The sequence below is a fragment of the Eptesicus fuscus genome, chromosome 4 (assembly GCF_027574615.1).
Source record: "Eptesicus fuscus isolate TK198812 chromosome 4, DD_ASM_mEF_20220401, whole genome shotgun sequence".
NCBI classification, from domain to species: domain Eukaryota; kingdom Metazoa; phylum Chordata; class Mammalia; order Chiroptera; family Vespertilionidae; genus Eptesicus; species Eptesicus fuscus.
The window spans coordinates 109,541,358-109,553,436 of record NC_072476.1 but is presented as its reverse complement, the minus strand read 5'-3'; the positions used below and the strand labels follow the sequence as shown (position 1 = coordinate 109,553,436).

The window sequence follows — 12,079 nt, the reverse complement described above, 5'->3', positions numbered from 1 at the left end:
TTTGTACAAGAATGAGACTGTTCTTGGCTGGAGAATTTAAACAGACCAAGAATGCGCAAAATGAAAAGTGAAAGTTTTCCTCCCCGCCCTGGTCCCCTCTCTCCAATGTGATCACTATTAACAATTCCCTATGATTCGGCTTAAAAATATTTTGTCTTCTGCCAGCAGCTATGCATTTGAATTATATCATATCTGAAAATTTTATACAAAAGGGTCATACCATGAATACCATTCCTTATCATAGCTTTTTTAACTTGCATGCCAAAAATGTTCCATATGAGTACTCATAGATTCAGCATATTTTTCAATGATGGTCCCATAGTTTTCCACCATACGGCTGTACAAGAACTTCTTTAACCAATCTCCTGTTGATGGACACTCCAGCTGTTTATAGTTTTTGCTATTATGCATCTTACGTGTCTTGATGAATTTCTGTGAGTATGTCCAACAGGGAATATTTCTAGTTGTGGGATATTTATATATATGAAATCCTAATATGCAAATAGACCGAACAGCAAAACAACTAAACAACTGAACAACCGGTCGCTATGATGTGCGCTCACCACCAGGGGGTGCGCACAGAACATGGTGGGCGTCGGCAGCAGGCAGCAGAGCGCGGAACATGGCGGGCGTCTGCCATGATGGGATGGTGGAGCAGGTGAGCAGGGGCGCCAGACCAAGGCAGGGCCCCAGTCGCTGTCATTGGGGCGAGCCTCTGGTGGTTACTGAAAATTCTTTGCTCCTGCACGGCACGATCCCACAGGGTGCTCACACCTGCTGCTGGCGCCAGCCCTGCTCGCAACCACTGCTGGAGCCGGAGCCGTCGCTCGCATCCACTTCCAGCGCCCGGCACTGGCCCTGATTGCCCCTCAGGGCTTCTCCACCTCCCTCTGCTCCCGAGGGGTGATCGGGGCCAGCAGCCACCGCCCAGACCCTCTGCTGGTGCCGGCCCCAACTACTCCACACCGTCAGTGCGTGGGAGTGGTGGCGGTGGGAGCAGGGCTGCTGGCAGACCGGGGACCAGGGACCATGGTAGGAGGGGCTAGGCAGGGGCTCAGATGATAGGCCAGACCCGCCCCTGTGCCCACCACAGCCTCACGGCCCACAGTTCCTTTCAAGATGCACGAATTCGTGCACTGGGCCCCTAGTCATTAGATATTGGCAAATGTCTTCTGGGAAGGTCTGCTAGCCGATATTCTTGCCAACAGTGTATAGAGTGCTGGCTTCCTCTGGCCTCACCAGCACTCGAAGAAGATTAACATGAGACCCAACATGAGCCCTGCAGTTATCAACTTCATAGTCACTCACGCATTCATTCACCAAATATTCTTGAGCACCGACTATGTGCCAGGCACTGTTCAAGGTGCTGAGGGTTTAGCAATGAGCTGAAGACATTCCCTGCAATAATATGAGCTTCCATGGTAGTGGGGTTAACCGGAGATAAACAAATAGATACGCCATTTCAGGGGCTATGAAATAAAGCAGGATAGAGAGCTAGAAAGTGTCGTGTGGGACTATTAATTTAAATAGAGTCATCAGGGAAGGTCTCTCTGGTAAGTGGCAGTTGAGTAGAGACCTGAAGGAAAGGATAGAAATTATGTTCATGAGAGAACATTCCAGAGGGAGCAGCAAATGCAGAGACCTTGAGTGTATCTGTGGGACAGTTCTGAGTGCCCTAGACCGGCAAGGAGGCTGAAACAGAGCATGTGAGAGGCAGTGTAATGGGAGCCAAAGTCAGAGCGGTAGTGGGGGCTGGATCCCGCGGACCTGGAAGCTGCAGTAAGGACTTTGGGTTCCACCCTGAGTGAGATAGAAAGCCACCAGAGTGGTTTGAAGGATATGATCTGTCTTGAGCCTTTAAAAGGGCTCCTATGGGGCTGTGTGGAAAATAAACTATAGTACGCTAATGGGTATCACGTGAGAACCACTAACATACAGTACAGATCGCTGGACCAGGAAACCTGCATCCTAGTCATGGACTCCACCCTCAGTCCCTTGGACTTCTCCATCACCTAAACCTTGGGGGTTGGACTAGTTGATGACTGACAAGAGTCCTTTCAGTTTTGCATCATGCTAACTCTTCCTTTGAATCCTTAAATGCATTGGGGCTAGGCCTGTATTTATTTGCAATCTAACTAAGGAAATTTTCAGTGATGGGAACAAGTACTTCCAGGTCTATATTTGAAGCACACATTTTTTTTTTTCAATTGGGACTCATATCCACTCCACTGTCTTGTTCTGTTCTCAGTTACTAGAAGGGGTGGGGCAGAAGAAAGAGGGGTCATGTTCCATCTAGAATTGTCTTGGCCTTAGCTATGGTGACAAGTGGTAGATTTCATTGCTCCTTGGAGGTTTTCGTGGATGCCACATCTTACTCAAAACCGGAGTGACATGTGATTAACTTTTGGCGGATTGTAAGACGTGAACAAATAGGCCTCCAGGATCGTCTTGCTCAACCGTAGACTGCTTTAGCTGGGAGCTGGAACCAAGTAGGGTAATTCAGGGGGCATATTAGGACAGAGTCAAATTTTCCAGAAGTTGTGCCCAATACACTGAGAAACTGGTGTGTGTGTGTGTGTGTGTGTGTGTGTGGACACAGTCTTGGTAGGCCACATTCCGGTCTCAGCCACTCCTCACTATGTGGAGTGGTCGTTTGTTCTTGGTGTTCTGAGGGAGGTTGTTAAGGGAAGGGCAGGTGCCCACAATGGCTGGAATTCGGTTTTGTTTAGAGGGCATGAACTAAATTTTCCCATAGGCCGCCTTGGTCTTCCATTCTAGGGCCAGGTCTACACGGGCAATAGGAAATGAGTTCTGAAACAATCAGCTGTATAGTTCAGCTTAAATGCAGAATCTCATTTGTCCAAATGTAAAGACAGTTGAAGCCAAGGTAAGTTTCCATTCTCTTTGCTAAACGGTGACCCAGCTGAGGGTAGCCCCCAAAAGACCTCTAAGAAAAACTGTAACCTTTCTACATTTAAAACCAATTTTCATTTTAATGGTCACCGTAAGTGACCATTAAGTTCTTAAGGGAAAAATACTCTGGATGTTATTCGACAAATTTAGATTTTATTGCCGAGAAACCTATGACCAACTCTCAGCCGTGGCCTGGGAAGAAGCTAAATTGCTCTCTGTGTGAGAGGTCAGAGGGACAAGGTAAACAGGGCTGTGGCTCCGACCTTGAGCTCCACTACAGGCCCATAGGAAGGAGGGTGGGATGTCTCAGGAATTATACAGGAAAATTCTGCCTCGGCCTGACCATCACACCTTACGTACCATACTCTCAGGTGAAGTCTCACTTGCTAATCGGCTGCCTTGAGGGTTCTCACCTCCTTTCTTGGCAGAATTGTAATAGCTTCAAGTGAAATGAGGTGCTGGGTTACAGGGCCACCTTGTCTCATAGAACACTCTGCAAAAACTCTGACTTAGAGAACACACTGTCATACGCCTCTCCGAACAGAATAAAGAAAGGTTTTGGATAACCAATACATTTGGAGATGAATATATACGAGAGCTGGGATCCAAATGCAGACCTCGGGGTTCCACAGGCTAAATCCCTCCTCGGGCTGCCCCTCTTGAGCGGAGAATGTGTCCCATTCACCTTTGCCTCCCGTGGCAGCATTATAGCCAACGCCCAGCTGTCACCTGGAAAACATTTGGGCAAACAATAATATATATATATATATATTTTAAATGGCGTTACTTAAAGTTGTATAGGCTGTCAAGGATAAACAAGTTCGAGGTAGGTGTACCCTTTGTAACCAGTCTATATTAAGAAGACAAAACATCCAGATGAATGGTAACTCCATTCTGTTTCTGGCAAAGTAGACCAAAGTCTGGAAAAATCGGCAGGCCTTCAAACCACAACCCAAGGACAGTAAACCCAAACACTTGTCCTCTCCAAACCACACTTGAGGATGGAACTTTCCCCTGGGATCCCTTTCCCCAGACATTCATTTCACTTCCGGAGAGAACCAGATCAATGGAAACACCAATTAGGAATTACACTGAACTCTGCCACAGTTTGAAATAAAGGAAAATAAATAGCCTTAGTGACTTAGCATGTAGCTGATATATGCACTCTATTATTTAGTTAAGGAAAATTACAATATAGACATTTAATATCAACTAACGAGACGTATTTGCTTTGATTGATTAGCTGCTGTAAGCCACCGTTGCTAGCCAAAGCGAATTCAGTCCTTTCCTGTGGGCTCTCGGGGCTCTCCATACTCTGGCCACTCTGTTCCAGCTTTTCTCTCTGCTCCCTTCCATGCACACGGGCCCTCTCCCAGAAACCTCATGGCCACTCTGCCTCCTTCCAGCGTCAGCGCCTTTGTAAATGCCAACGAGGCTAGCCTTTCTGCCTCAGACACGCCCACCCTCTCTGATGGCTGCGTGTCCAAATCCTGGGCGTCACCCACGTGCCCACGAAAGACTGCTTTTCCGCTGGGCCTCCCCCTCCGTGTGGTGTGGGCACTGCCAGGCGTCCTCTCCCAGATTTCGGGCCCGGCAATAGTGGCGATGACAGCAGAGGAAAGCAACCAACTTCCCTTCAACCTGCGTTGAAAGGGCTTTCCCTGTTTCATCTCGTCAACAGCCTCCTGGCCGGGAGGCACTATGATGACTCTTTCAGAGTCCTGGAGACCGAGTCTCACAGGGCAAAGGCCTTGCTCAAGGTCACGGTGCTTGTAAGCATGAGAGCTGGGATCCAAGTGCAGACCTCGGGGTTCCACAGGCTAAATCCCTCCCCGGGCTGCCCCTCTTGAGCGGAGAATGTGTCCCATTCACCTTTGCCTCCGTGGCAGCATTATAGCCAACGCCCAGCCGTCACCTGGAAAACATTTGGGCAAACAATAAATGACGTATTGTGTCTCTATGGGATAACGAATAGTAGCTGATCCTTTCACAATGTATGTAAGTCAAAGCTTTATGCTGGACACTTGAAACTCAAACAGTGATGAATGTCAGTTACATCTTGATAAAACTGGAAAAAACTCCCCCCAAACAGAAACAGAAGAGCGAATGAAGACAGTGGGAGAAAGACGAACCCTCCCTTCACTCTCAGCTCCCAGGGCCGGGGGCCAGGTACGCCCCGGCCTGCACACCAGCGTGGCCCAGAGCGGAGCACGTGGGCTGAGTCCTGGGCCTGGAATAGGCTTTCTCTGATGACGCTTGTCCAGTGATAACACGAACCCGTGACAAGTCCAGGAACCGGCCACACCTCCTCTTCTCCTGCTTGGCCATTCGCTTTTGTTTTAATTTAATAGAAAACTCTGGGATAAGCACGCTGCTTTCAGGATTAGCCTTACTCTTCTTTAAGAACACACACGCATATTTCTCAAAGAAGGTCATTTATTTCCTTTCCTTTTCGTTTTTAAATGGAGAAATGTTAAGAATTTAGGAATGCAGACACAGATGAAGTTACAATGTCTTTCCCAAGGCCAACACAAACGCTCCGCGTCTGATGAGGTTCCCTGTGGCCGGAGGGCGCCTGAACAAGCCCTTCCGTTCATGCCTCGCTTTCGTTGGCTCCGCGGCGCTCTAAGTAACCAACTTGGCGCTCCTCTTGTGTCACCCTCTAGGCATTGCCGGGCAGGTGTCCATAGACACGAACGGGGACCGGTATGGGGACTTCTCGGTGATCGCCATGACCGACGCAGAGGCGGGCACCCAGGAGGTAAGCGGGCGAGGCTCTGGCCTGCTCTCCTGCCGGTTAGGATCCCAAGGAATGTGTTCCTCCCGGTGTCCGAATAGCTGCCCCCAAGGCAGCCTCCAAATGAGAATGAGCCCCAAACCTGGAGTTTCCAAGTAGGGGGGCTCACGTCGGTTGAGGGGATCAGGGAAGACTTCCGGAAACGGTCCCCTGTTTACTCCAAGCGGGGAAATCGTTCCTTCTAAGTGGCCACCAATCACAGCTCAGTCCTATGATGCGGGAGGGATGTGGATGAGAGAGGTGAAGTGAGACAGTGTATTTCTCTCCTCCCTTACAACCTGAATTTGTTTTGGGCCGGGTGGTGGTGGGGGGGCGCTTAAAAACTGGACAATCGTTAACATTTCCATAGACGGTGGTGTTTCTGGACAGCATCTTGGAGCGAAAAGAGCGCCCTGGATGCAAAGATGAGCCTCTGACCCTCACTGGGAGGGAGCTCTCTGCCTCAGTTTCCTGGGCTGTCACATGGAAATCAGATCTTCTTTGCTCTCTCATGATTATGAGCCCCGAATGAAATGAGACCTAGAAAAGTACGACAAAACTTTAAATGGTCTATAGTAATAAAAGTTAATATGCAAATTGACCGAACGGCCGAACAGCAGAACAACTGTCCAGATGACCACGCTATGACACACTGGTGCCAGGCCAGCTAAGGCGGGTGTGATGAGATTGGTCGGGGTGCGGGGGGGGGGGGGCTGCCATCGCCCCACGATCGCCCTGCAGAGGGAGGTCCAGGCCACCGGCCAGGGGGCGATCAATGGGGGGTGGTCTCTGTGGAACCGGGGAACTGGGGGTGTATGGCGGCGGATGCGGGTAACGCCAGGCCAAGGAGGTGCGAGCTAGGGGGCAGGGCCGAGGGGCCTTGAGGCAGCCAGGGCCGTGAGGCAACTGGGGCTGCGGAGGTAGCCGGGGCTGTGAGGGTCTACCCTTGCACGAATTTCATGCGTCGGGCCTCTAGTAAGTGTGTAAATAAAGATTATACAACTATGCAGCGTTCCAGGTCGAATCTGCTGCTTGGACTGGTCTGGGTCTGGTGGTATTCTGGCCTCCCCTCTGCCAGGGAGGGTCATTGTGGGGATGCAGGGTGAAAGTGCGTGAAGTGCTTGTAGGGTCTCAGGACCCGCCAGTGATGGTGTCCTGGCGATTGTGGAGAATGCTTTTTGCCACGCCATGGAACAGCCTGGCGAGCCGGCTGCACCCCCTCAAAAGGGACGGGCGGAGGTGTGACAGCCACTCGGAGGAGCGGGCTGGTGACAGAAGAGACAGGTCCCGAGGACCCGGGAGGGAGGGGCCTCTCGATCCGGGCTGAGGAGCTGATGAAAGTCACTGAAACCTGAAACGGAGAGAGACCCTTGGAGCGAGCAGAAAAGAACAGTGATTTTCCGGGAGCCAGAGGGGTCAGTGAAAGAAGCGTTCGGCCTGGAAACGGGGTGCAGACAGGGTAGCTCCTCAGCCAGGAGAATGCAGTCCCCGCCTCGGGAGTGTGAGGCCGGCAGTTCCTAAGAGAGTCTTTCTCTAGGGCTTTCATTACGTGGGAGCCGAACTCTTCCCGGCCTGAGCAGACCCGGGTCCACAGCCCGGAGGAGCGCGGGCCTCCGGAGGGGTGGCCACGGGGGCTGCTCGGGGGGATGGGTGGACAGCACCTAGGGTCAGCAAGGGAAAAGCCGTGAATCCGAGATCGTTGCTCCCTGTGTAACCAGCCACCTTGCCTTGCGGAGCCACAGTCCTCCCGCAGTGACGCTCAGCTCCAGGGCGCCTGGGCAGCTGTCAATCCTGACTCACAAAGTCCGCAAACACCGCTGGGGTGGGAGCCCGCCGAGGGGAGCCGGCCCTGCGCCTCCTGGGAGACAGGTCACTTTGACCTCTCAGCTGGTTCACTTGTTTTTTGGCCTTGAAACAGGTGATTGGTGATTACTTCGGAAAGGAAGGTCGCTTTGAAATGCGGCCCAACGTCAAATACCCCTGGGGCCCCCTGAAGCTGCGGCTGGAGGAGACCAGGCTGGCGGAGCACAGCAGCGGAGCTCCCTGCAAGTCCTGTAAGTTCAGGGGCGGAACCCGCTGCTTCCTCAGCGCGGGGTCGGCGTGATGCGGGGTTAGAAGATGTGTGATGCGGAGCTCAGGTTCTGAAAGCTCAGAGTTCTCTTCTGAGGTGGTCAAACCCACAGAAACAGCTCACAAACTGGCGTCCCACCTTCCCCAGCAGCTTCTAGGTCTTTCTTCTCTTCCGTCCGTTTCCAAACTGGCGAAAGCCTTCTCCCTGCTTGCCCATCTCTCACTGTAATCTCACTCTGAAAATCAGAAGGAGACTTGCTATGAGAGATGAATAAGGAGATGACATTGAGTATTAGAGTTACCATTTTGGAGAAAATCAAAACACCAAATAGTAGATGCCACCCACCTCCTCATCCCGCGTAGCAAGTCTCATTCTGATTTTCAAAGTTTGCAGTTTCCTCCGATCCCTCAGAACCAAACAGATGATGTCCCTCACACACCCGCAGATTACAGATTGGGGACTGAGTGTTAAAGCTGTTCTTGATGAATGGCCTGTCATAAAGACACAAGCAAGAGGACATTCTTACAAGGAGCTTACAAATAGGAACATCGTTGGAAATCACTGCTTTAGAAGACCCCTCCCCCTTTTCTTTTATAAGCGAGTGAGGGAGAACTAAGTTAACAGCGGTCTTGTAGGCCACTCGGTCACTGTCTGCCAGTAGAGGTATGCATATTGTGTTGGGGAACAGCCTTCAGTCTGTGGGGTGTTTATGCGGAGGCAGTGATTCCGGGAAGGAGTGAGGCAGAAGTGAGAAGGAACGAGGTCTCTGGAGTTATCGGGCCTGGATTTGAAGCCTCACCCTTGTCACTGGTTTCGTGGCCCCAGGGGCATTCCTGAGTTTCTTCAAGCCTCAGTTTTCCCAAATGGAAAACGAAGGGGATCTACCCAACTCTTAGGACTGAATTAAACAAGATGATGGGTTGAAGGCTGTACCCTGAACTCTTTCTAGACAAGCTAGCTCTTTATCATTTTTGTATAATAACCAGGACACCTCTGAACTTGATGGTTTCTGCTGTTACTCACGTTTTCACAGAGCCAGGTAGGGCATTTCGACACGAAACTCTGGCTTTGGTGAGAGAACATCTGAAAACAGAACGTTAGCCCAATGAAGTTTTCACAAAGCTTCCAGGCTTTGGCGTGTCCCCACCCACCTGGGGAAGTAAGGCGTGTGGGTCAGTTCCATGGTCTCTAGTTGCCTCTCTGCCTGTAAACTCACACAAGTGCGGCCGGATCTGAAACCTGTTCCACTTTCCCTCGAGCCCTAGTGAGCCGGCGTTCTTCCCCCTGTCCTGTAACATCTAGTGTGCTCTTGAGTGCTTCTTGGGAAAAGTGCAGGGTCCCCTAGGAATCTTTCTTAAAAAGAAAGGACAATTTTCTCAAGTGGGAAATTGAGAAACACTGTCCAGAGAACAAAGCTTTTCAATGAATTCAGGGTTTGAATGACACCTATTCATGGAAATGTACTGAGACTTTCTTTATGGCCTAGTATGTGCTGAATATTTCCCAATATTCTGTGTGTGATGGGGAAAATAAATATGTGCTCTTATCATGAAAAAAAAAAAAAGGCTAGGATGAGACTTTTCTCACTGAACTCTGATGATCTATTTTTTTTTCTCAAGCAGGTGGCCTAGAAGAATCAGCGGTCACAGGAATTGTGGTGGGGGCCTTACTAGGAGCTGGTTTGCTAATGGCTTTCTACTTTTTCAGGTTAGGACCTTGTAATAGGGTTTAAAAAATTCACTCTATTATTGCCTTTGTCACTTGCCTTTGCATGATCTTTCTGTGACGTGCCCATATCTTGCTCTTACCCCAGAAGCATGGTGGCTGGAAGAACAAAGCCATCTCTTGGAGGGCCCCCTGGTTTGGTGATCAGTGGGCTAGCATGCTAGGGAGAGGGGTAGGGGTTCCTATTGCATTGCCCTGTGGGCCGCAGAGCTGCTGCTCTCCTTCGATGGCAGATACTCTGACCCGAATCCCTACCACACGCTCTGTGTGTACGTGGAGAGGGAACCTGGACAGAGGGGCAGTAGATGGCCCGTTCTCAGGCTTCCTCCAGGTCAGAGGGAGGTGCCTGCCTTCACCTTCTGAAGAGGAGGCGGCAGCTCCGAGCGGTCCATACTCTCAGGCTGGTCGGTGCTGAGCATTTGGAGAACCCACACACCTGGTTACCGCTGTGGTTAAGCCCCAAGGCTTGTAAAATTGTGATATTTCTCTGTGTCCAAGGTACCGACAGTTTCGCACCATAAGGGCGGTCCATTCCTTTGTAATCGTTGGTGGCTGAGTTTGTGGCTTAGTCTTAAGCCATTAGACCACAATTTCTTCATTTCTGCTTGGAAATGTAGCTCTGGGTGTATGTGGCTCTTTGTGGGAACAATTGTATTCCTGTTCCTTTGGCTCAGTGCATGTAATCTGATCTTTATCTGGGGCCTGTCCTGGGAGTCGGGGAGCACTTCTGTGGCCCAGTAGACAAGACTGAGCCCACCAGGCGCCCAGGGAAGAAGGGGAAGGCTTGTTCTATGGCATTTCGGAACGCGGGCCAATTTTCCTCCTTGAATAAGGGCAGGGCGCCTTGGGGCAACTCTACTTTAATCTCTGACCAGGGTTTCATATTCTGTCACTTCTCATTTATCAACCCCAACCCAGATGTCCCCTGAGGGCATTCTTTGTAAGAGAAACCATAGTATTTCGTAGCCAACTGAGGTTTTATTACTACATTCACTTTCCCTTTGCCCAGGAAGAAATACAGAATAACCATTGAGAGACGAAACCAGCAAGAAGAAAGCAACGTCGGAAAACATCGGGAGCTACGGGAAGATTCCATCAGATCCCATTTTTCGGTGGCTTAAAGGAGGCCTTTTCTTTCGGCCCGAGATTCTTTGGGGAGATTGATGGGATGAAAGACATGAATGGAACAGAGGAGTGCTCTTGAAGAACTCATTCTTTTCAGCATTTAGTCATTTCGTTGTAAGATTTCTTTAGAAGCTCAGGAACTATTATTAGTCATCAGATGCCTCCCGGCCTTTCATCTAATGACAAGAAAATAGCAGAATATAGTGTCACTCTGTTAACCGTGCACACTGTTTGGAGGGCCTGTGATTGGATTTATGGTTTGAGAATCTGATGTCTCCCTATCTTGATGGCTTTTGGGGGCATTGCACACAAGGCTATAAAAATGGGGTTTTCTCAAGTGAAATGTTTTATAGCTAGAATAAAACCATTTTTACAAGTAGAATATTCCTAGAAAGAATTTAACACCCAAGAAGAGGAAAATGTAACGGAAAATCCAAGGTGCGAAATACGCTCGCGCCTCTCTCTTTAGCTGGCCGGCCGGGTTGAGTTGAGGACGGCTCTGTCCAAGGAATACATTCAGGTCCTGACTTCCTCTCTTGAAAAAGGATTTCCTCCTGTCTCCTTCAGTGTCTCATAAAAGCTGCTCTGGACAGTTGTAACTATCACCGAGATAAGAGGATTTATACAAGGAAAGCAAGTCTAGAATGTTTCATTTTTTTAAAATGTAAAAAAACAAAGCCCTATTTCGCACTAACATTTTATTTTTAAGTATTTTGATCTTATATTTTGCTATTAGATAATGTGTCTATTTTTTCATTTTGAAGATTAAATTTCACTTATATTTGAAAAGCATGGGTACAACAGTGATGGAAGATGCTTCTCTCCCCCCAACCTCCCCGCCTGCCCCCCCCCCCCCCCCCCGTTGTCCTCTTCCCCTTGGCCAGACGCAAATGCAAACTGCTGCTTTAATTACAGAGACCTAGAAATGTCTTCTGATTGCAGACCCTGCAGGGGCACATTCATTTACTTGTTTTAAATGCAAGTTATTTTAGGGATAGATCCCTTCCAATGCTGGCCAGATGATGAGTTTCAGGATCAAGGGGGAAATGTACTAGAATTAAGTAGGATTTTATAAGGGGAGGCAGCCCTTTTTCCTCAAGAAGAACTTTATAAGCGTTAGAATTTGACAGTAAACACAGAAATGATAAATACATGGCATTTTACCAAAATTTACAGTGATGATTTGGGTTAAAAGAGGGAATCTAGATAGCGACTCTATTCCCTTTCAGTTAATTCCGCAGAGTTTTGTAGTCATCCACTAGTGCCTGGTAACAGTGGTTGTGGGTGTGGATATAAGGAATTTGGACAAAGTTGAATAAGTATTTACTGAATCGCTGCGTTGCACCCAGTACTCTGCACCCAGGTTTAAATTCAGGCCGTCACTTTATGATTTGTGGAGAAAATGGACGATGAGGGCAGAATGGGACATTGCTGGGTTAGCTAGCATACCACCTTGTAATTAGGTCACT

At 49.3% G+C, this 12,079-nt stretch overlaps 1 protein-coding gene across 2 annotated transcripts in view; it reads left to right on the top strand.

Moving 5' to 3' along the window:
* Window positions 1–11,432, top strand: part of NPR3 (natriuretic peptide receptor 3) — a 57,867-nt gene extending 46,435 nt beyond the window's left edge. Inside the window, exons 5-8 of one of the 2 annotated variants that reach the window (XM_054715338.1) lie at window positions 5,580–5,674; window positions 7,608–7,743; window positions 9,380–9,467; window positions 10,495–11,432. In XM_054715338.1, coding sequence (XP_054571313.1) covers window positions 5,580–5,674; window positions 7,608–7,743; window positions 9,380–9,467; window positions 10,495–10,606 — 431 coding nt within the window. In that variant the 3' untranslated portion in view covers window positions 10,607–11,432. The remainder of the gene's footprint in view (window positions 1–5,579; window positions 5,675–7,607; window positions 7,744–9,379; window positions 9,468–10,494) is intronic. The other variant, XM_028130143.2, reaches the window with a different exon arrangement.
* The last annotated feature ends 647 nt before the right edge of the window (window positions 11,433–12,079 follow it).